The sequence below is a fragment of the Callospermophilus lateralis genome, chromosome 15 (assembly GCF_048772815.1).
Source record: "Callospermophilus lateralis isolate mCalLat2 chromosome 15, mCalLat2.hap1, whole genome shotgun sequence".
NCBI classification, from domain to species: Eukaryota; Metazoa; Chordata; class Mammalia; order Rodentia; family Sciuridae; genus Callospermophilus; species Callospermophilus lateralis.
In genome coordinates, this window is record NC_135319.1 from 81,171,195 (window position 1) to 81,196,386 (window position 25,192).

Below are 25,192 nucleotides of genomic sequence, written 5' to 3' on the forward strand. Positions count from 1 at the left end.
GCAAGTGGCCACTGCATACCTTTGCCTTCGGTCTGGCTGTCTGATTAACAGGTCTAAGATGAACTCCCTTCTTAATTCTATCCATCATTTCTTCGACTGCTTGCCTCTTCAGATCCGTGACTTCCTCCGCTGTTCAAAGAACACAGACATAAATCATCTTAGGTTACAAGAAAACAGCTAATTCCTATCTTTGGTGACTGAAGATTGCACTATGTAATTAATCACAGTGATTTTTCAGACAGTTGCTGAACATAATAATTTACTAAAGTTAGCAGTCACCAGGTAGAAATGGGTTTTTAAAAAAAAAATTTCTTAAAAGATCTGAAGAGTAAAACTTATACCGATTAAGATCGAATTTGTAACATGGAAGTAAATATTGTTTCACCTAGGTTAAAGTAGATTTTGTTCATTCATCAACATAAGAATAAACTTGGATATCTCTAGGTATTTTAAAAATGAGACTTTGTCCCTTTCCAAATAATCATTCATCTTTTCCTCAAAGTTCTTTCTTATAAGTTACAATACATTCTATGTCAAAGAAATCAGTCCAAAGCCTATTTGAAAAAAAGATCAAAGAGATGTTTTTCTTATTGGAAGAAATCCATAGTCAAAAGATGGATAGCAGAGAAATAAAATCTATTTTTAAACTCCCACCTTCTGTTTAGGAATCATGTGGAATGGAAACATTTAAACAAACCTTTTCAAGTCTTTTAAAGCTCTTTATGTTAAAGAAAACATACAGCCAGAAATAATTGTGATTAGGTAATTAAATGTGATTAAAATTTTCAACTATTATCTAACCTTTGAATTATTTTGCTGCAAAACAAATAAATTTGTTGAGATGTATATCAACTAGATGAATGCAACTGAGGTAAGCTTAAACCTGTTGATTAAACCTCTATCTTGTAGAATATCTTGGCCAAAAGCACAGAAACACTTTGGAACACTTGTCACCACTGATGTGGTTCTAGAAGTTCTGTTTATCTCCATTTAACTCAGCCAATGTATTAAATTGGGGTGTCTCATGAGGACCTTCTAGTTGGTGTCTTCAGTAGATACCACATTGCCTGACAAATGGTACTTGACAAGGACTTAACTGACAGATGACCTCTGAAGTTTTGGCTTTAACTGGATATTAATATTTTTACTATTTGAGTGAAAATAACCCCCAAAGGCTGGCTTCTAACAGGAGGAGATCACACTGTACCCTCCAGCAGATTGGCACTTGTGTTAGGCCTTGGGCCACAGAGGCCTAAATTTTGGCTGGTGCTTTTGGAAAGGTCTCAGGTTAACTACGGGTTAACTCCTCATACTGGAGTGCCCAGGGGAGTAATGAGGGAGTCGGGAGGTTCCCCCAACCTCTGCAGCAGCACAATGATGGCATCTCTACCACACTCACCATGCAGGCTGCTGATGCACTCCTCACTTCAAAGAGCATTTTGTCATCCTAAGAAGTCACCAAAAAGCTGGGAACTAAAATTTCTCAATATCCAAATAACAATTTTCCCTTCAAAAGTCAAAATAGTATCTTTATCAGGCAACATGGGAAACCTGGTCACCAAAGGTAGAATACATCCACCAGTAAATGAAAAGTGACAAAACTGCAGGCCCATCAATCATGGGCCCTTAAGGGCATCGTCTTCCAATAGTCCGCCAATACCATCAGGTGGACAGACAACACATTGCTATGGGTGAAATTTGTTTGTTCACCGACCGGCTCATTCATGCGCTACCTGAATCTCTATTGATACACTCTGGTGCTTTTGCTGACCCTGTTCAAAATCAGGAGAGATAAAACCCACATCTGCCATGAGTATGAGATTCATTCCTGGGAACTGAGAAAATAGCTCCAAAACACATTTGATTTTTCAGAGAGGCTGCCATTTTGAGTGAGACTGGGAAGAGCTGCGTGGCAATAGGAACACCGCCTACAAACAGATTAGCACTCTGCAAGGAATGACTGAAACCCAATTAAATGCACCATACAAAAACTAATTAAGGCAGACAGATGGAGAATTATGGTCAACACCATTCAAATCTGCTACAGCATCTAACATAGCAGGAATTTAAAGTAGTTTCTTATATTTGCTTGCCAGAATCATAGTGATAATTCAGAGAAGTGCCACTATCTGTATTGTGTACAGATTATAAACCAGGCTTTAATTTCTCAGCCTTTTTTCAAATGTAAAAGCTTAATTGGTCTTAAGGAAAAGAAATCGCTCTTATCAGATTCCCTACTCAGGCGCAACACAAGGGCAGAGCTAGGCTGGCTGCACAAGCTTTCTCTCTCACCGACCCTGTTTTTGAAATCGCAAAAAGCAATCTATATGAACTTCTAAACTATTAAGCAGTTCTAATAAATTGGCAAGAATCGCCTACAGAGAGCTCATGGTATGTTTTGTAATTCTTTCTGCAATCACGCAGTTGGTAATTGTCTCACAAAAGCATGTAATCAGGGGGACAATAGAAATATGCAGGATACTGGAGATTAAAGAAAAGGGACAAATGAAGACAACAGGTCTAATGTTATTGAACTGCCACAGGAAAATAAAATCAAATGTTCTTTGAGTTAGTGCTTCAAGGTCAGTCTTGGATCAGAAAGCTACATGTAATTAATTGGGGCTTAAATTTTAAGACCCACTTGAAAAATAAGTTAGCTCCTCAAAAGAAAATAAGAAAGAAAGGGAAAAAAACCCCACAGATGAAACCATCACCTTGTTACTCAATAAAATCTTCTGTTACTACCCAGAAGAAGCTAAAATAAATTTCTAAATCCCACAGGATTATTTTTCTCTTTTGCTAACTTTCTTTAAAAAAAAGAAAAAACCCTCATGGCATTATGCCATGATGTACAAAATTTCTATAAAAAAAAACACATTGTGGCTGAATAAATTTAAATTTTCTGTAAGGTCACAGAGTTCAAGAAATTCACTTAACTACAATATTGCTAGAACCTACTGAAATCAGCACTTTTCTTGTCTTCACTTAGGGTAGGTGCTATCTTGCCCATTTTCCTTAGCTACCATTTTGAGTATTGTCTATGTGCTGGGTCCTACATTTTTCATGTTATGAGACCCAAAAATCCTCAGGAACAACTCCATAAAATAGGAATTATAGTATTTCTCCCTTACCTACAGGGAATGTGTTCCAAGACTCCCAGTGGGTGCCTGTAATCTTGGAAAGTATTGAACCCTTTGTATACTATGTTTTTCCCTATGTATACACACTCTGATACAGTTTAAATTAGGCATAGTGAAAGCCTAGCAATAATAACCAAACCAGAACTATGATATCAATATAATGTACTAAAATTCATATGAATGTGGTCTTTTTCTCTCAACTGCCACTGTGTTGGTAGCATATACAGTGTAGATACACTGGGAACATGAGATTTCATCACAGTACTACTTTAAATAAGCAATTTAAAACTTATATTTGTTTCTAGAACTTTCCTTTAATAGTTCCAGACTGTGGTTTGATCAAGGGTACTGAAATACAGAAAAGTAAACTATAGAAAAGAAGGACTACTGTACTATTATGCCTGTTATAGAGATTAGCAAGCTGAGGCAGAGAGGTTAAAACAAAATCAACAAATTAATTCCCGAAATACATCATAAACTGCAGGCATAACTTTGAAATCTCAGAACTGACCTACTAAATATTCTTGTAAAAAATCAGCGCTATTAATTTAAAGTTTATAATAATTTATTTTATTCAAATCTTAAAACTACAACTAAAATATTCCATTGACCACCTAATTTATTACCAAGATTTCTAAGGGAATAAAACCTAGGAATTCCCCACTCATAAGTTCTGAAAACCTTATCAACCAAATTTTAAAAGCCATCATACAGTACTGACATAAGAAAGAAAACATAGTGATAGTGTGACAGTCCCTACATTATAAATGAGAATCCCAACATGTCCCAGATGATCCTAACATTTGATGCTCTGCATTTGTTCACCGTATATTTAATAACCATGTGCACAATTAAAGGAGACCCTATCAGTAACCACTCTGCCAGACAGATAGGATGCTGCTCCGGCCACCTCTAGCTATAGTACATGTCATTAAAGCTGCATAATTTTTAGTCTCTTCATTGCAAAATCTCATGAGCAACTTCTGTGTCAGTAATTATTTAAGATTCCCAAAATAACAATCCAATAGCTCAAGGATGTAGGAGGAAATACTGCCACATTTCATGAATTGTTAATAAAATGTCATTTGCATGAGAAAAATACTATGGGTCCTGATGCTGAGGGTTAAGAAGTTCTAGAATACGTTTTTTAATTAGAAAGATTTTAAATTAAAAATCTTAAATTTTTTGTTGAGATTGACAAGACAATGTGATCTATTTTGAAGGAAAAAACATTCTATTCTGACTGCCCTCCTTGAAAATATACTAATTGTTCCCCTAAAAATATGAAAAAAAAATTCATTCCTGTGTCAGGCAAAATCAATAGCAGAGCTGCCCTGGAAATCACCAAAGGCCTCAGGACTGCTTGGATTCCTGCAATGCCTCTTGCAAAACAGAATTTGCCTCAAAGTCCCGTAAACATGCAGAAGAACAGATTCCAAAGGGCAACAGGAAGCAGGCATAGAAAGCCAATTCCCAGAGATGAAATCAGCTTTCATTTGTTTTGGTGTTGCAAGGTTCCTGATCAGAAAGAAAAGACTAAATCCAAACCCATTCAATACCATGAGCACTGTGGGCAGCTGCAGAGAAGAGTAAACCTGCAAAAAGCTTGTAATCTGCTCATGGAGCAGACAAGTAACTGGAAATATCTCCAACACCAGACTCCAGAGTAGAAGACATTAAATACTTAAAGGAAAAGAATATGAAGTAGGACTGGGAATGTGGCTCAGTGGTACAGCATTTTCCTGGCATGCATAAGGTCCTGGGTTTGATCCCTGGCACCACCAAAAAAAAAAAAAAATTAAAGTGAAATGTTATAGTAACTCATACTAATGAGTCATTCGTTTGTATCATTAATACTAATTAGTAGGAAGAGGAGAAGGAGGCTCCTGGAACACATAAGTAATCTATAGGCAGAATATAAAATGTGGGTTCTGTGCTGGTACAAGGAGAAGCATGAAAGAAAATGTAGGACAACACAATTAGATCTATGATCAGAAATTGTCACACTATCAATGACATGCAACAGCTGGCCTGAAGTAGGAAAAAGGGGTTTTAGAAGGAGCTCATGTGTATACCTGGGCTCCATCTAGGCAAATGCTGATGCTTTCTAATAGGTCAGGTTCTACAGGCCTAAAGTGATAGGGACAGACGTGAGTGGTGGGAACAGGAGGCTAAGGGGATAATTCCATAAAGTGGGCTTACTATGCTGATCTCCACATGCTTTCTTTTCCAAAAATCAGTTTACCTGCAGCCCTATCTGGCTTAAGTGGACAGGATATATCACATTCCTCAGCAGACTACCTGTTATCTGCAGGAGAAAAGTACGCCCCAAATAATGTCGATAAAAGGAACCCAAGCTGGGCATGGCAGCGCATGCCTGTAATCCTGGCAATTTAGGAGCCTGAGGCAGGAGGATCAGGAGTTCAAAGCCAGCCTCAGCAAGAGCAAGGCGCTAAGCAACTCAGTAAGACCCTGTCTCTAAATAAAATACAAAATAGGGCTGGGGATGTGGCTCAGTGGTCGAGTGCCCCTGAGTTCAATCCCCAGTACCAAAAAAAAGGAACCCAAGTTACCCTGAAGGGGGAGGCTTTTGTGACTCTTTTCACAGATCAGATTCCAGAACTCAAGGAGATAAAGATAGTTCCTCTTAATCATAAAATCTGTAAGAATGTATGGTTAAGAATCCAATTAGAACCAGTCAGCATGGGCCAAGTGACCTAGAGTTGTCATGGCAGTGGGGACTTGAAAGTCTGATGTCATTCTGCTGTCAGTCACAAGTCAAGAGATGGACCTGGGCAGGACTCTCTGGAAACTTCTCTGGAATTCCCAATAAAACTAGAGTTCAGGAGAGGCATGCTATCCCTCTCCTGAGAGGACGTCTCCCTTGATACTGTCCCCTTTCCCTTTTCCTGTCCCCTCAATAAACTCATGCTTGTTATTCTGAGTGACACGTCTGTAATCTTGTGTGCTGCCTCAGTTTCCTGGAAGGCCCAAACCTTAACAAAAGGAGTAAGATCTGGCCCTGCAATTTTAAGCCTTTGCTGTCACAGTGGCTGTCCCCCAAATTGCTGACAGCTCTGTGCATCTTCTCCCCCCATTCTGTCTACTGGTGCTGTCTTCTATTCCTCCATCTCCAATGACTTCTAGAGTCCTGTGGATTCTGCCTCTCTCAGCAGTTCCTGAGTTCATCCATCATGCCACCATCTGATCAAAGCCACCATCAACATCCACCTGAATGGCTACAATCTCTTCTTGTCTATTCTCATCCTTTACAGTCTATTCTCTGTTTCTTATTGCAGACAGTAATTTTTTTCTTAATTTCGAAAAGACAAACCTCATCATGTTATACCCTTATTTTAAAAGTTCTGTTCTAGGGCTGGGGTAGTGGCTCTGTGGTAGAGCGTTTGCCTGGCTCGTGTGAGGCCCTGGGTTGGATCCTTAGCACCACATAAAATAAATAAATAAATAAAAGTATTGTGTCCAACTACAACTAAAAAATAAATATTTAAAAAATAAAAAGTCCCCTGCTCTTAGGAGAAACTCCAAAATCTTCTCTCACCTCCAGAATCTGGCTCCTGCCTACTATCAGTCCTCCTCTCCGGCTCCCATGCTGCATCCTTAGCAGTGCTCCCCTGGTTTTCTAGCACACCAAGCTTCTAACTCACTTTGCAGTTTTGAACATCCTGCTCACTACCTGGACTGCACTGACCCTGAACACCTCACCCCGATGTCCTAAATGTACAGCCACTCAGCTTGAGCATCACCTCTGACACCAGTGGTCAAGTCTATAACCTCCAAGAAACCTGTACTCCTCCTCCACCATACTCACCAAAACCTGTATTTAAACAATCACATATTTGCACAGATGGTCACTTGTTCATACTATGTGTAGTCACAGTGGAATGTGACTTTTATATCTTACATTTCCAGTACCTGACACTGTTGTAGTCCACTCTTAAGTCCCTGATAAAGTCCCATTCGCTTGCTATCAATTCTACAAAGTCTTTCCTCTAATCCCTCATTTGGGATCACTCCCTGTTACACCCTAAAGCACTTGGTTTTTAATGAAAACATATTTCCCAGTGTACCTTCCATTAGAGTGCCATGTGCATGCACTTATCTCCTCCAATCAATGGGCTGCAGGAAGGCAAAGACAGTCACCTGCTTCATTCTTTTTTTTTTTTTTTTTTTTTTTTTTGGTGCTGGGGATTGAACCCAGGGCCTTGTGCATGCAAGGCAAACACTCTACCAACTGAGCTCTACCCCCAGCCACCTGCTTCACTCTTACAGATGCTTTCACTCTTCCAAAAACCTGTTCACAAAGTCATATTATTCATTTGACAAATGTGTGAACTGTTGAAAATTTGACATCACCAACTGCTTAAGGTAACCCAGATGGACACGATGCTTACTTGTTTCTGGTGGAGTTGCCTTTTCTTTCTTAGCACCACTGCCACTGGGGTGGGACCGTTTCCGGATCATAGACATGAGGGATCTTTGGTAAAAAGAAAAAGACCAACAGATCTTACTGGAGGTTATTACGTACCACACGATCCAATAGATAAAAATGTACAGATCCTAAATAATCAGTAAAAGTCCAACTCTTCTGCAGATGCATGAACACAGAATTTACGAAGTCTACTTTCATTTTTGACAGTGTTAAATTTTTTCATCTTTTTGAAGGAAAGAAATATGTCTCATTCCTTTCTGTGCAAAACCAAAGTAATCACCAGAGGAAGGGACTGCTATGGTTACTGAGACAATGCATACATATTTACAAAGGAAAACAGATACAGGAAAAAATTCACTACGTAAAAATTCATATGTAAAATTCAGAAATGGCTATCGATTTACTACATTTTAGGGAAAAGAAGAGATGAGAGAATTAGGAAATGTTTCATATAAAAAAGCAGTATATGTTATCAATAAATCTCTACTTGTCAAATATTGGCATAAAAATATCTGAATCTACATGCGATAGATCAACTATTTAAGGATAAAATATATTTAGACCACTGTTTCTCTAGCCTATTTTTAAAATGTATATAAAATTCAAATTATGATAAATTGAACCACATTAAAGTTTTAAAACCTCCATGTGTTAAAGGATATTATAAGGACTAAGAAAGACAAGTTACAAAATAATTTTTAAAAAATCAATGAAAACAGCAGATAACACAATAAAAAAATGGACAAAAATACTCAGCTACTGTAGAAGGACATCCAAGTTTCTGATATACAAACAAGAAAGCTGTCTGATTCCCTTAATTTTTAGGGAAACACAAGTTAAACCCATACTGAGATAACACTATTTGCTCATCAAGTGTGAAAAAAAATAAGTCTGATAAGATCAAGTGTTGGTGCCGAAGAATTTCAAACCACAAGGTGCCATTTTGGAAAATGGGCATTATCTGGTGGAGCTGAAAATGTACATATCCTGTGATCCAGATAATCCACAACCTCAGACTTCACAGAATCGAAAGCAAGCTCTTGTGCTCTAGGATACATGTGCAAGAATGTCACACTGAATTTCTATAATTCCCTGAACTGGTAAGGACTCAAATGCCCATCAGCACCATGATGGATAAGCACCTTTTGAGACATTCATCAAGTGGATTACATATCAATGCACAGGAATGAACCTCAGTCACACAATATAACATGGAGAGTCAGAATCTATTGTGGTCTAAGAAGAGCAAGACACAATGGACATATGAAAATTCCAATTACACAAACTTCAACAACAGGCCACACTGATATTTATAGTAGTATAGAGGCCACTGGGTTTCAGAACACACTACTACAAAGTACAGCACCCTGGCATGCTTAGTACTTTAAACTGAAGGACACTGAGATGGCCCTGGAGGGTCTCTCTGACCTTCTGCTGCCCTCCTGTCTCCCGCCCCTCTTCTTCTCCCAGAAGGTAGGTAGGACACAGAAACTAGCACCTTCCCTGGTCTTTCTATGTAGGAACTGGCCATAACGAGATCCTCTGACCTACTTGTCTGACAGTAAGTCATGACACTCTCATTCTCCCCAAGAGGAAGGAATGCTACAGAGGCCAGGAACGATTGAGCACACAGGCCTTGCTGGGTCCCTCCTCGGCCTACTACCATTAGCTCCTACCCCTCCCTCCAGTCACGTTTCCATGTGGCTGGCTGTTCCTCCTTAAACCTAAGCCTATCAACAGTTTCCCCTACTGTTAGGACTCTACTCTCCAGACATTTGTGACATGATCATCTCTTGTTAGCCTGTCTTTTGTTAACAGGAGTGTCAGCAGTGACCCTTAGCACCAGTGAAGAAAGGTACGCTGCCTTTCTCTATCCCCACAGGACACACATGTAGACAAGACAAAAGTCCATTTAATAAAGGCAAGAAAACTATGCCTCTGTGCATCACCATTTCAATTTCACCATATCAAGCTTCAAGCAACTGTCACCCTACATGGAATTATTCAGTGGCGATTTCTACCTCCTAGTTCTTCAAGAACAGTTCTTGTTAGAAGTGGAAGATACACATATCCTATGAACTACGGAACACGTGTATGTCCACCTGACTGGGCCAGAGAGTGCCCAGGTATTTGATCAAAGGCGTCCTGGGTGTTTCTGTGAGGGTGATTTAAATGAGATTAACATTTAATTAATCAGAAGACTGAGCAATGACGACTACCTTCCCTGATGTAGGGGGCCTCTTCCAACAGTGAGCACAACAAAAATGCTGGCCCTTCCCACAGTAAGGAAGAACTGCTCCTGCCTGACACTCTTCAAACTGGAACATCATCCTTTTCCTGCTTTCGAACTTGAACCATCACCACGTGCTGCCTCTTGAGCCTGCCAGCCTCTGGAATGGAACTGTGCCACAGGTTCTGAGGGCTCCAGCCTCAGAGTGGAACTGTACTATCATTCTTTCTCTATGGTCCCAGCTTGCTGACTCCCCTGCAGATCTTGTGACTTATAAGCCGCCCACAACTACATTGGGCCAGTTCCTTGTAATGAATGACTGACTCTACTTGGTCATGTGCCACATAACAATGTTTCAATGACAGATCACATATACAGTGATGCTCCCAAAAGCGTATATTATTGCCTAGTGACATCATAACCATCTTAGTTTGTGTAAGTATACAGCATAATGTTTGCAGATTGAAACTGTCTTAATTTGCATTTTTCTCAGACGGAATCTCCATTGTTAACAACACATGACTCTGTTTATAGCTATCGACATCTACATCTGTACACACACCTCCTGCTGGGTCTGGAGAATTCTAACTAATGTACCCAGCCCTCTCCCCAGGAACCAAACTTGTCCAGGACCTGTCCTTCCTACACTCCTTGTTATTTAGGTTGAGGGGTTCCCCAAAAGCTCCTAAGTGAGACAATGCAAAAAAGTTTAGGGGTAAAATGATGGGATTATGAAATCCTTCACCTAATCAGTATGTTAATCCACTTGAACATTAACTGGGTGATGAGGGTGGTAGGGTTTGGCTGGAGGTAGGTCACTGGGGGTGTGCCTTTGGGGCACACATTTTGTTCCTGATGTGCAGAGCTCTATTTCCTGACTGCCATGTCCTGAGCTGCTTTCCTCCTCCACACCTTTCCCCTGATGTGCTGCCTAGGACCAGAGCCATGGTATCAGCCATCTAAGGGCTGTCACCTCTGAAACCAGGAGCCCCAGAGAAACTTCTCTTCCTCTAATTGTTCTTGTCAGGTCTTCTGGTCACAGTGCCAAAAAAGCTGACTAAAATACTCCTCTGATACAAAATGAATAAGGTATGCCCTCTTCCTCTTTCTCCTAAAAGGTAATAAAGCCACTTAAGCCATGGGTCTTAGCCCTCAACCCCCCCCCCCACACACTTTCCCTTCTACCTATTATCTATACCAGGGTAAATAAAGCACATGGCTCAGGAACAAAGTTGGAAAACCTTGACTGACAGGTTTGAAGTCCATCAAAGCATTTAAAACACATGCAAATATGTTTCTTTGACAAGAAAGTATTTCTCATGCATAAAAAATTTCTGAAAATTATCTCCTCTACTATTTAAACCCATCTTAAAATATAAGCCATTCATTCATATTATTCAATAAAAATTGTATTGAAAGAGGCTTATGAAAGAGTTCATGTCTGAGATATACAAAGTCCTGAACTTATATCCATTTCTCAGTCTATTTGCAAAGTACTCTTTGGGGGAAAAAAAATTCTATTTAGGTAATACTTTACTTTTAATTCTAGGGGCTCTCAACATTTCTGAGACTAAAAATTACAGGCCAACAGCAAGATTGTAATTGCTTTTTAACAGTTTTCCCTCCTCAGAGAAGTGACCTTTCTTATCAGCTCAAAATTCTAGACCTTAGAGAAAGATCAAAGTGATGAATGTCTAATTTTAAATGTCAAATTTGGAATATCTCCTACAGATTTAGCTACCCAGGAGAGAAAGAATTTCAAATACCTGAAATTCTTTCAATTAACTCTTGGATCGATCACGTGTAAAAATTATTTAGCCTTAGCTACTTCAATGGCTTCAAGTAGATTATGTCATCCCCTACTCAGTAAGGAAAAGTAATGAGAATCTTTTTAAAAGGCAAAGTTCCATTTTCATAGTCATGTGGGAGGAACATGCTACACATTCTATTCAGATGGATCAGCAAAGGTGCAAAGCAGGAACAAATGGCCTCTCTGTGTGAAAGGATTAAACAAATCGCATGAGTTAATGAAAGCTAAAAAAATCTTGCAAAAGTTTAAATGCCATTTGTTCAGGAATAAAGTACACAAAGCACCTAACTCTGTGGCCTGAGGAGGCAAGTAGTCACCACTGCAGGTAGGCTGTCTTCTCTAATTGTGCATGGCTGTCTGGGGAACCACAGAGGCCAAAAATGACTCTGGATCTCCTGAGTTCATGATGCTCCAGAAAGGCACTTCACTACCGTCATGTACCTTGGTCTTCCGAAACAGTGAATTCCTGTCTGCATATGTGATTTCCTTTACCAATAATTTAGGTGTAAATTATTTTCCTTATAAAAGGTTCCTCTTTCAGCCTTATTCAAAATTTAAATATGTGGCTAAGGATTAAAAAGAACAAGCACTTCCAGATTAATTTCTAGTTTGTGACAATTAGTGGGCTTAGGTATTAGCTCAGTACTTCTATTTTAAAAATAAGTAAATCAACTACAACTTTTCAAATTCAAATTAGTGAGAGAAAATGATGAAAATATCCTGGAGACGTTCCTTGGTCCTACAGGAATTTTACAAAGAAAATCCCAGTGTCATGGAATGAAATTTTGAAAGTGGAGTATCCAAGATTAAAAATGCAAGATTCCAGATCCTGGGTTTGGAACACCCACATGGAATCTCAAGGTCAACAACAGATGAACACGTTGGCCACGAGAACTTCTTTACCAAGTGGTTTTTTTTTTTTGTTTTTTTTTTTAAGCCAATACTCTACATATTACAAGGAGGGAATAATACATTGGTCTTTAATTTTTTTTCCCAAGAGAAGCACCCGTCACTCTTTTATGCTTTTTACCAACCCTGTCATGATTCAGTATAAGCTGGTATTCAAAAGAAAAAGGCGACCACCAGCACTACCACAGCAGTCCCTCTAGCACTTACCGGATGGGATTGGGTGGAGGAGGGGGCAATGGTGGTGGAGGCGGAGGTGGAGGAGGGACTGAATTCTCAGACTGGTTCACCCGTTTCTGGAGTTCATCGACTGCACAGAGGCAAGCATTCAAAACAGAACAGAAGTAAGCAACCTCACATCTTTTATCCATGTAGAAGAAAAAACATGACCTCCCTCAAAATCAAGTACTTTCCATTGAGACAAAGTTGGAAATTTCAATATGAAACTGCAGGCATTTAAAACTGTTCATTATCTAGTCTATCACTAAGACGAGAAAGGTCTTCCATCTGGTACAACAAAATGGTACAGTCTTTCTCCTGCATATGCAACTTCAGAAAAAAATTCAAAACTAAGGGGTGGGAAGTAAGGATTGAGTAGGTTGAAGAAATATTTGTAACAATGGAGCGCATACTACTGGAACACTAAGAAATTGTTAATGCTTGACTTTAAATGTGTGTGGATCAAGAGTTACTTTTAAAGATGACATTTAGTGATGGATTTTAATAGCTGCATACTTCTCTCCTCCGCTTAATTTCTTTCAGAAACTTATTGTAAATGCGAATGTCCTTGATTTTAACCAGATTCACATTCCTAAATGCCTGTAACTCAGAAACTTTCTGCTCTTTTGAAGAGCATTCTGGAGATATAATGTATTCATTCCATTCATCCAAGTCACTAATGAGACACATTTATTAAGGACCCACAATGTAAAAGACCCCATGAATAGTGTTATTGGAGACAGTAGTGTTCCTGGCTTTAAGGAGCTCAATTTAAATGTATATCACAGGGCTTGAGATGCAGCTCAGTGTATAGCACTTGCCGAGCAAGCCCATGGCCCTAGGTCTATCCTCAGCACTGAAAAAAATGTTTACATACAGATGCTAATCCTGTCATATGGGTTAATGGGTGACAGATACCACGAAGTACTGTGTGCACCCAGAGGTAGCGCATACTGTCCGTGACTGACTTCTGCTTTCCCCTACACACTACAATAGGCAGGGTGGACCAAGCTCTCGACACCAAGAATCCTCTAGTTATTCCCTGTGCATGCCTCACTCTCTTTAAAGGGATTCTGAGATCATCAAAGACAAAAGGCATGGTTTCTTTTCTTCTGTATATATTTTTTTATACCCTGGAGTAGGACTGAGTACACACACAGCAGATTCTACATAAAAGCATTTAAATTGAATTTAAATCTCTGCCACTTCCATTCATCATAAAGATGGCCTTGGTTACTCTGCTATTTGCTTTAAAGAATGGAAAAATTCTTAATTTTGGATCAATTTTTATAAAACAAATTGCAATCAATTTTCTCTGTGGATTAAAAAGCATTGAATGTTTTTAAAAGGGGAAAAATCTACATGGTTCTTCTGCAGATTTCAAAATTCTAGTATAAAATTAACCAAAAATATCTGAAGCGAATATTGAAGCTGTTATAAAGCGAATAGCCCTGCCTTCTTAAATTACCCACCTTCTCACAGAGACTTAGACTTACGTTGCGTAGTAATCCAACTTGCACATTCCTGCTAAGCCTTCCAGCCCTGAATGAATAAATCCTTTGATTTAAGCATCTCCTGGTGCTTTAAAAGTTTTTCCATTTAATATATATATTGTTGCCCACTTCATTGTTAGGTGTGGCACAGGAAGTATTATTTCAGGTGTATAATTAGACACCGAAGACAAATGGAAGTATAAGCACCAAAGATGAAGGTATTATTTTTTAAAGTTTAATTCTTTTTAAAAAGCACTCTAAAATGAACAAAATAAAGTACTTAATGAACACTCATCTCTGGAGCCCTGAGAAATGCTGACATTTTTGGTCTCCCCATGCTAATGGCATCTTTATGTCTTAATTCTGTACGTGATATTCACAAAGGCTCCATGTCCCAAATTGAAGTCTAAATATTTGTGAATGACTGTATTATAGACACTATTCTGCTGAATGGTCATAGTTAGAAATGAAGGGATTGAAAAACAAATTTTGGCATTTTTCTATTCAGTATAACTATACGCCAGGTTTCGTCCCTGGCATGAGATCCACAGGTGAACAGAGAGAGAGAGGAGCCTACTCAACAAGTTTACCAGAGTGCTTTAAGTTTCTAGCCTTCTCCTCAGAATTCTGGTATTTCAATTCCAGTTCCTTCTTATCTTCTTCTAGAAGCTCCAGTTGCTGTTTGAGGTTATGGATCTCTTTGTGCAGTGTTTCATTTTCTAGTTGTTCCTCTAATTCTTTGACCTGTAAATTAGAAACAAACAATGTGGTTTTAAGTTTTCCTTTGTTGTCAAGTAGGGAATTTTCATGTGGCTTTACAGAAAGATTGTAACCCATCTTAAAGTCTCACAAATTCTGATTATAAATCATTACCGGTTCTTTGATTTTATATAAACTTACTAAGGAGTTATATACCAAACACTTAAATTTTTAAATGTGAGTCACAAAAGTAAAATAATACCTAAAGTAGAATCATATACTTTCATGCTCATTTTCAAGATAAAAATTCAAATAGTAGCTAAAAAGGTCCCTGAGGAAAAAAAAAAAAAGTAAAAGAAGAGGAAAGACCCAAAGGCCTTTATGATCCAGTAATACTTCTTTGAGGAATTAAAAAAAAAAAAAACTCAAATATACAAAAATGTACAAATAGATTCACTAAAATGTTCCTTATAGCAGCAATGAAAGGCTGGAAATTACCTGAATGTCTACCAGTCTCTCTACTGATTTATGATATCAGGATGTGTCATTAAATGTAATACTATGCAGCCATTTAAAATCATATAACTTACTATATACTGAAAGGTGAACTGAAAAAAATCAGGTTATAGAAAACTATGCATGGTATGATTCCATTTAAAACACACAAATATTCATTAAATCGTCCACTTATATAAAGTTTAGATATGCACCAAAATATGATATTCTTCGGTAATGCTAATCTTTTCTATATTTCAAAAAATTTTTATTAATGACCAAATGCTATTTTTATAATTTCAAAAAGAATACAGCTGTGTTTAAAAGTTTTTACTGATTTTTCCTAGGGAATTAGTCAAGAAGAAGGAAATATTTTAAGCCACAAACATGAAAGATTATCCAAAATAAGTGTTCAGTATAACAACTGTGGAAGTAGTGATTGCTACATCATTCCTAACTCTTATCTAACTTCAGCATCTCTACCTCTTCCAAAACCAATTTAGTCCTGTATTCAGTTCAAGTCTGTAGGTTATATGTATATATGTATGTATATATTTTATACAAAATAAACTATAAGTAGTTCAACTTTTCAGAACCAAAGGTTAAATTCCAGCACAAACTGGGCTTGGTGGCAAATTCTTGTAATCCCAGCAGCTCAGGAGGCTGAGGGCAGGAGGATCTCAAGTTCAAAGCCAATCTTGGCAATTTAGCAAGACCCTAAGCAACTAGTGAGACCCTATCTCAAAATAAAAAAATAAGAAGGGCTTGGGATGTGTCTCAGTAGTTAAGCACCCCTGGGGCCCCTGGTTTCAATCTCCAGTACCAAAAAAAAAAAAAAGTGTGTGTGTGCGCGCATGCGCGCATTCCAGTATAAGCTGAACAAACGCATTTTCTCCCTCTCTGTATTTGAAATCATGGAACAGGAAAAAAGAAATTCCTTCTCTCCCACCTGTTCCCTAGTCCTCTTTCCCTGGGGGCAATCGCTGTCACCACCTGTCCACCAAGAGGTTCTCCATACCTAGGCCAACATTTCTTACTGAGGAAACAAAACATCAGCCAGACCTCACTACTACCTTGGGGAAAACTTGAGAAGTTCCAAGGATTACATGTCCATATTGTTGCTCAGGGAGAATCTGACAGGTGAATACAAACAGAAGCTCACAGCCTTTCCTCACTGCTAGGTACATTATAAGTAGTATAAATATTAGTGTGATTTTCCTTAAGTAGCTCCTTTAATTTGCAAGTCTTTATTCCACCTCATTCCTGCTCCTTCTCACCAACCACAATGACTGTCCTCTCTGTCCAGCACAAAGGTCAGCTGAAGACCTCCACTTGTGCACTGAAATAACCACAGAGGAAGACTTTTACAAATATCCATTTATGCAAAGCTGCACAATCAGAAATTCTCTAAGCAAATCTTTACTACTAACATGGATTTTTCTTTCTCTCCCTGTTTGAATAAGAACTATGCCCTGCAAGCTCTGTGAGATTAATACACCATCCTCATGTATGTCATCTCTAAAAACCAGTTAAGTTCTTCTCCATCCCCCCTCTCCCCGCCAAAAAAAAGATTTCTAGACTATGCATCACCAGAGACATTTTTTAATCATAGCTCTTTCCCCTTGCTTCTTCAAGAATATTCTTCAATGACTGTTTTCAAGATCTTTATAAAGTCTACAAAAGTGTGCTGCAAGGCCAAATGTGGTAGTGCATGCCTGTAATCCCAGTGACTCAAAAGGCTGAGACAGGAGGATCATGAGTTCAAAGCCAGCCTCAGCAAAAGCAAGGCACTAGCATCTGAATCAGACCCTGCCTCTAAAAAAAAAAAAAAAAATAAGTGAAATCAGCCAGTCCCAAAAATAAAAATACTGAATGTTTTCTCTGATATAAGGAGGTTGACTCATAGTGGGATTGGGAGGGAGAGCATGGGAGGAATAGATGAATTCTAGATAGGGAAGAGGGGTGGGAGGGAAAAGGAGGGGGCAGGGGATTAGCAAGGATGGTGGAATGTGATGGACATCATTATACAAAGTACATGTATGATGACTTGAATTGGGTGTCAAAATTCTTTATATACAAACAGAGATACAAAAATTGTGGTATATATGTGTATTAAAAGAACTGTAATGCAAAAGAAAATAAGAATAGTGCTACCTTAGATTAGGTAGAGGGAATTGAAAGGAGGAAAAGGCAGGGGATGTGGGGATATTAAAGATAGTAGAATGAAACAGACATTATTACTGTATGTATGTGACTGTATGACCAATGTGATTCTAAATATGTATACTAGAAAAATGAGAAATTATATCCCATGTATGTATGATATATCAAAGTATACAAGTGCATTCTACTGTCATGTATAACTAATTAAAACAAATAAAAAAATTTTTTTAAATACAAAAAAAGGCTGGGGATGTGACTTAGTGGTTGAGTGCCCCAAGTTAAATCTCTGGTACCCCCTTCCAAAAAAAGTGTGCTACAATTTCAATTGGGCAATAAATTAATTCGGTAGTTATTCTTTCTCAAAAGATGATTGGAAGGACTTAGTAACTAAGGTCAATATGGAAAAAAGACTGGACTGACTCCTCTCATTTTAATATGTCTGTGTAAGTGTGTGTGTGTGTGTCTCAGCCCCCATAATAAAATCTGTTACCTTTTGCTGATGCTGAATTCTCTCTTCTTCAAGTTGCTGGGTAAGTTTTGCATTTTCATCTAAAGCTTTCAAAAGCTGCTGGTCAGGGACAGAGCTCTGAAGCAAAAGGTGGCTTTGTCTCTTTAGCTTGTTTTGTTCTATGAACATCTGCAAAAGTTAATTACAAAAATATACATACCAACCAATTCCACACATGTCCTCAACTGCAACCTAAGCAACAGGAAAGTATGTGGAGTTTTTATTCAGACATCAAAGGGAAGTCCTGAATTGTGTAACAGTCATGGAGGAGGTGACTGCTAAGATTTCATTCCCAACATTTTTGCAATCCTCATATCTTCATCTGCCTCAAAGAGGACATATATACAACAATCCTACCCCTTAACTGTCTAATATTTTATTATTGCCTTAAAATACAATTACTGTCATAGATAATATCGAGAACTTCTCTTGTGCCAAATACTCCACAGAGTATTTCACAGTCCTAATTTTAATCCTTACATCAACTCTGAGTTAAATACTTCTGATACAAATAGATAATCTTTGCTAAATGCTACATGATACCCATAGTTATAATCATTACATTATCTAATCCTTAGGCCAATACTGTGAAGTAGAGACTGTCATCCCATTTTACTGATAAAGCAACTGAGGATCAGAGGGGTTAAGTGACCTTCCCAAGGACACACATAAATAGCAAGACCAGGATTTAAATCCATATCTGTCTGATTTACAAGCTCAGATTCCTAACCACCTGCCTAATGCCTGCTATTTACTAGACTTAACATTTTAAGACAATTTGTTTTCCCCTCCAGTGATGAAAGTAGTTGACAGTAGGAAGACAAGGGGAGAAGGGAGTCAGTATCCTATTTGCTGAGCATTTTATAAACAACTTACACGATTATTCATCTAATTCCCACAACTTTACATGTTTGAAAACATTACTTTCTATTCACCTATTATTTCTTTTCCTTAATACCATATCCAAGTTGGCCAGTGGGTGATTCCAAGCACAAAATGTTTCACAAACTCTGAAATCTCTAAAGAGTAGAGTTTCACACTTTCAGATTCTTAACAGCATCTTTAAAAAAACATTTTAACTTAATGGTAAGATCTGTATGTAAAATGACTTTCTGTACAGCACATATTCGTTAGTCCAATAACTTCCATTTAACATGTAACAGAAAAAGTCAGCGAATAAAAATCAGGACAAACAATTACTTTCTATCAACCTTCATATGGAAAGACCACAGCTTTAATGACCAATGCAAGCCTTAAACTTAATCCCTGGTCAGTACTGATTTCCAAATCAAAATCAAGTTATGAACACAGTATATTAAAATGCTCACACTGTCTTCCCATTAAATCTTCCTATGAGAAAGAAAAACCGTCTGAAGCCAGCACTCTTTGCCTGTGCAGGATTTATGAAAAAGCTCACTCAACTCTGACAGTGTTATGCAAAAACCAGAACTCTGCAAAGCCAAACAGGTAAATCCAGAATTATACATAGTATGTGAAATCTGCATCCTTCCACTTGACTCCTCACCTCTATAGGAATAAGCATGAGTGTGCATGTGCACACGCGGGCAGGGCTAGGGAAGAAGGAGCCTAGAGGCTTGAAAGTACAAAAGAGTAATCAATAGTTCATAACAGTACCTAGAATTTTAGACCAGTAGTCTAACCAAAGTAACTTATTTCTGATTACCATTACTATTATTATAATAATTTCCTTCTTATACATTTCCCCCCTTGAAACGTAATTAGCTGGGCTCCCGGGCCCACCTCAGAAAGTGCCTCAGGCAGTCAGCGGGAGGGGCCTGCAAACAGCCACTGACCTGGGGTTCCCTTCCACCAGGTGTGTTTGAGGCCAAGCCAGCAGGGTGACCACCCAGCAGCAAAACCTAGCAGGCACAAGCTGCCCATCAAGATAGCAGGGCGCCAGCTTTGGACTTGGCTCTCTCTTGGCAAAAAGGAGTGCTCCTCGTCCAGGCAGCGCTCTGGAAAGCTGTTCACGATCGCCTGAGTACAACCACCTCAACTGCATCATCAGCACATGTGACATCGAGTCAAGGTTGTTAATAACATGAATTCCTTTTGCAAAACCTCACAATAATCCCTGAACAGTAGTATTGTAAGAGGAAGACATATATAGAAGATTTCCTTTAATAACAAGAATAACTTGAAAAAATCACACATTAGACTATCTTCTCTGAACTTCAAGATGCCTAAATAAAAAATTACAAATAACTCCTCTTCTAAAAATAAAAAATATTTCAAGAGAATTCAGTCACCAAACACCAATGAATTTGATTTTCAGCTCTGTAAGAACTTGCTGGTTCAAATCAGGAAGCTGGTTTCATTTCAGATGAATAACACTGCAGGAATAAGAATTTCTGAGAAATTTTATAAATCTTTTCAAAGAGTAATGATGAAAAAAAATCTTATGTTGTTAATTTAATTCATTCTTTTCAAAATAATACTCAAATATCTAAAGTATTCAGAAAGAAAAAAGAATCATGTAACAGTCTCATAGTTTACTGGGAATACAGGTAGAATAAAGCATCTGTATCTTAGAAAAGGAAAAAACTATACTGAAGAGAAAAAAAGAATTTTTAAAAATTATACAAAAGTCTTGTTAAAATTTCTGAATATGTTAATGAAATTCTAAAAACTTAACACAGCTAAGAAAACATCTGACTTTTTGTTGAAGGGATTTGTGTTTTTCAAATGAACTAGTATGAGTAGAAGTTATTATACATTTGAGGATTGATTTGTGTTTTTTACAAGTACAAATATCCCTTTTGCAATTAAAAATATAAAGTAAATAAACTTTAAAAATTGATTTCTAGGCTCGAGATTCTAAGATCCAAAAGGGCAGAGCTCATCCTGCTTTCTTCAGCATTTGATCATCACGTCAACAGCGTCTAGTGCAATCAGATGCTGCTACAGGTACTAAGAATAAAATGTAAAAGAGGGAGACCCTCGTGCTAAACTAAGCCATGTGTCTCTTAGCAGCAACTGTCTGCTGAAAACCTGAGAATCTGCAAGCCCTGGGCAGGGGAAAACATACTGGCTCCAGTCGAGCACTATTTTTTAAAAAAGTTTTCTTCTCACTATTCTGTAGATCAACGCTAGATGTTTTTGCCACCAGTAACATAAGCACCAACCCTCTGGCCTTCCCTCTTCAGGGGTCCTCCTCCTCACTCCAGGCTAATACAGTGCAGCATGTTCGCTCTCCTGCTACAGCATAAGGCCCAGCAGCTGAATGGCTGAGTAAATCATTCACTTCCAAGCTCTTGCTGTAGTCTTGCTTCTCCTATCTATCTCCTCTGCTGCTCCACTGCCTTTGAGTTTTCTTTGAGCTGCTTTGTATTATAACATCATTTTACAAACAACACATGGAAAATTGAAAATGTCTTGAGATAAGACCCTGGCATCTGGGTCAAACTCAGTCTCTCTTTTTCAGTTTTGCAATGGAGGTGTCTTTGCATTCTCCCCATCCTCCCACCCCCTCCACTGTTTATCTGGTTGCATTATTTATTCTGCTAAAGCTTTTCCACAGGGCTCTAACACACTTCAATTCTGTTTTCCTTTCTACCAGTAATAAGAACAGTATTCACTCATCTTTCATTAAACTCTCTGAATAAAATGAATCATGATATTTCAAATCAGATGTACTTGGAGTTAACCCTCGTGTAGAGTTCATTGCTAGCACAGCTATGCTCAAGCACAGAAAAACCCCACACACAAAACCATAATCTCATTGTTCAAACATCATTCCCATAAAACCCTGTCTTCGTCTACAGCCTTGATTCCTCTCCCTCGGTCTGTTTCACACCTCCTTAGCTTTTTCCTTCACCCCAGGTTATACACACAGATACAAAATACTTAAACAACTTGGAGATCTCACTGCAGATCAGCTCCACTCCATGACTTGAACCAACTAGCGATTCCTCATTCCCCTGGAAACCATCCCCCGATCCAGGGGACACCCAATGACTGTATATCAACAGAGTCAGAACTAGAGAAGCTCAAAACTTATCTCTAACATGAGAGGAAAATCATCACACTGGTGAGAGGCTGAGACAATGGAGGTACAAGATGGTGGTGTTCCATAGCTAGTGGAAGAATCAACACACGTAGTGAGTGCAGTAGAGAGAAGCTGGAGAGAGAGGAGGATTCCGTGGTACTGTTATCTCAGATGACAGGTGGACTCAAGCCGGACTTCTCATCACAAGTGATGGATGGGTGCCACTAAATGCAATTCCTTCCTCCCATAGAGCACTTTATAGTTTAAAAAATACTTCTTAAAAATCATGCCATTTGGTTCTAAAATCCTTTTCGTTCAGTTTATGTATCAGTATCTATTTTACAGATGGTGAAAGTGGACTCTCAAAAGAATTAGGGTTGTTCTAAGATTATAAGACTAGAATCTGACATGGCCAGAATCTGAACCCAAACCTTCCTGCACCAACTTTGGTGAACTTGATACCATTCTATAGCTATGTCTTGACCCAGGTACTCCTTATTGCAAACTGGTAGGTTTTTATTTAACCTCAAAAGGTATTTTCCCCCTTATTTCTAACTGATACACAATAAATGTGCATATTTATGGTGTACAGTATGATAACCCGAAACTTGTGTATGTGCACATGTGTATGTATGATGATTAAATCAGGGTAATTAGCATTTCCATGTCCTTAAACATTGATCATCTCTTTGTGCTGGGAATCTTCAAATGCCCCTCTTCTAGTTCTTTATGAAATATATAATAAATTGTAAACTATAGTCATCCTACTGTGCTGCAGGACTCTAGAACTCACTCTTCTTAATCTGAATGTATTCTCATTCTTTTTTTGTTTGTCATCAGCAAAGTCCCTTGAGAAACAAAAACAAAACACCAGTTCTCCGTGAAATACCCACCTCCTGTGCAAACGACTCTGCTTTCTTTCGGAGGTCCTTCTCCAGCTCCAGGTTCACTTGCATCTCCTCATACTCTTCCACTGCTAACATGGACACTTAAAAAGAGGAGGAAAAGTAAGACTGTATGCCATACAAGTTATCAGGAACACAGACGGGAAATGATGTGGGAAAGAGACTTAGGCCTACGGGACCCTCATCCATTCCTGCTTGGCATGTAAATTGATAAAAGCTCTTTGGAGGGTGTCCTGGTAATGTGAATCAAAGATCTATAACTATTCATATCTTTTGATTTGACAATTCCACTTCTGGGAATGCACATCCTGAAAGAATAAATCACATATATACACACACAGGTATGGATGCAAGGATGCTATGTGCACTATTGCTGAAAACAATGAAATCATCTAACATCAAAGGATCAGCAAATTGTAGCAAAAAATTATTATGCCACCAAAATTATAATATTGCAAACACATAATTAGTGAATGAGAAGACATTTATGATATATATTTTAAAATAAGTAAATTTCAAAAATTAGTGCAAAATTAATTCTTCTTTTTAAGCCACAGAAAACACATCAACAGGCATGTCACAGGACAGGAAGCATATAAAAAGTCAATAAACATGTAGAAAATGCTCACTGTTATTAGGCATCAGGAAATGCAAAGTGAAGTACTTTTCTTTACCGAAAGAAGAAGAAATTTGCAAAAATTAAAGTGTGGATATCTTGTTTGGGAAGGGATCAGATATACTGCTAAGAGGAGTGTAAAATGACATCTATTTGCAAAATAATCTGGCCTTACACAGAGAAACTGAAGATAGAATTTTACATGTGGCATATATATTAGAGAAATGAGGAGACATGTATGAGAATTTTCATAACACATAACTTAGAATAGCAAAATACTGAAAATAACTCAAATATCTGCAAAAAGATCAATGCATACGTGAATTCTGATAGGGTTATCTTGTGGAATATTAGGTAGTAGTGAATAAATGCCCCAACGTGAATAAATCTGCAGAGGTTATAGCAAAATGATTCTGTTATATCAAGTCCCAAAACATGCAAAATTAAACAATGTACTATTTAGGGATACATATATATTTGGCAAAACTATTAAATAAGAGAAAGAAAAAGATAAAATTCAACAGAGGGGAATAAGCAGAGAAAGATGGTTATGGGTTTGTCAGGTATCAGTAGGTAAAGAGAGATTTCCTTTACTAGTATTCTCTTCCATATATATTGTAAACATATGTAACAAAAAACTTAATGGATACATATGTTTTTTAATTAGAAGAATATATCCTATTCCTGATCATCATGTGAGCTGCTTCCCTCTGCCACACTCTTCCACCATGATGTTCTGCCTCACCTCAAGCCCTGAGGAACGGAGCCTGCTGTTTATGGATTGAGAACTCTGAAACCATGAGCCCTCAAATAAACGTTTCCTACACACACACACACACACACACAAAAAAAAAAAAAAAAAAAAAAAAAAAAAACCCATATCCTAAAATGTCAATAGTGCTTATCTCTGGATTATAAAGCTTCCTTTTCCTAGAACAAATTTAAATTTTCTACGAAAAAAAGTGTCACCTAATAAAAGGAATATATATATATGTGTAAACACACACACACACACGTATATATTTTTACGTTACATATAAGTTTTAAGTTATGTGTGTATCTGTGTGTTATTTTCAAGTATTCTCCATGTTTACAAAGAAGGGAAACAGCCTTAAAGACATCCAGGGCCCAGAGGACCAAATGATTCCACAGGACAGACACCTTCAAGAAGAAGGTCCTCTCAGATAGAAGTGACACGCCTTCTTTCCTACTCTTGCCATTTAATGGCCTCCTTTGTTAAATAATGGCACAGACAGAATGAAGGGGATAGTGACGCCACTAGAATTAGGAATGACTCGGGTGGCACCACCCAGTTGCTTCTGGTGAGGCACCTTGTCCTGAGCTGAGTCATGTCACTAAAACCCTTCCAAAGGCCCTCTTAATGGCTGCTTTCACTCACTTTTCCTCAGGCACTTCAGTTCTAACTGACTAAGGACGGGTTTGCTGTGTAATGACATAGTATTTCAAACTCCACTCTGTAAATCTACTGCCTCCTCAGACGAAGGACGAATAGTCTTACTCAAGTAAAGTAATGTAAGTGGTGGTTTGT

General features: G+C 38.2%; 1 protein-coding gene across 1 annotated transcript in view; it reads right to left on the reverse strand.

Annotated features, from left to right (window-relative positions):
- Shtn1 (shootin 1) overlaps positions 1-25,192 on the reverse strand; it is a 94,184-nt gene that overhangs the window by 26,852 nt on the left and 42,140 nt on the right. The window contains exons 8-13 of the mRNA XM_076834680.1: positions 23,016-23,110; positions 18,096-18,242; positions 14,839-14,992; positions 12,747-12,846; positions 7,553-7,635; positions 20-129 (exon numbers count right to left, since the gene is read on the reverse strand). Coding sequence (XP_076690795.1) covers positions 20-129; positions 7,553-7,635; positions 12,747-12,846; positions 14,839-14,992; positions 18,096-18,242; positions 23,016-23,110 — 689 coding nt within the window. The remainder of the gene's footprint in view (positions 1-19; positions 130-7,552; positions 7,636-12,746; positions 12,847-14,838; positions 14,993-18,095; positions 18,243-23,015; positions 23,111-25,192) is intronic.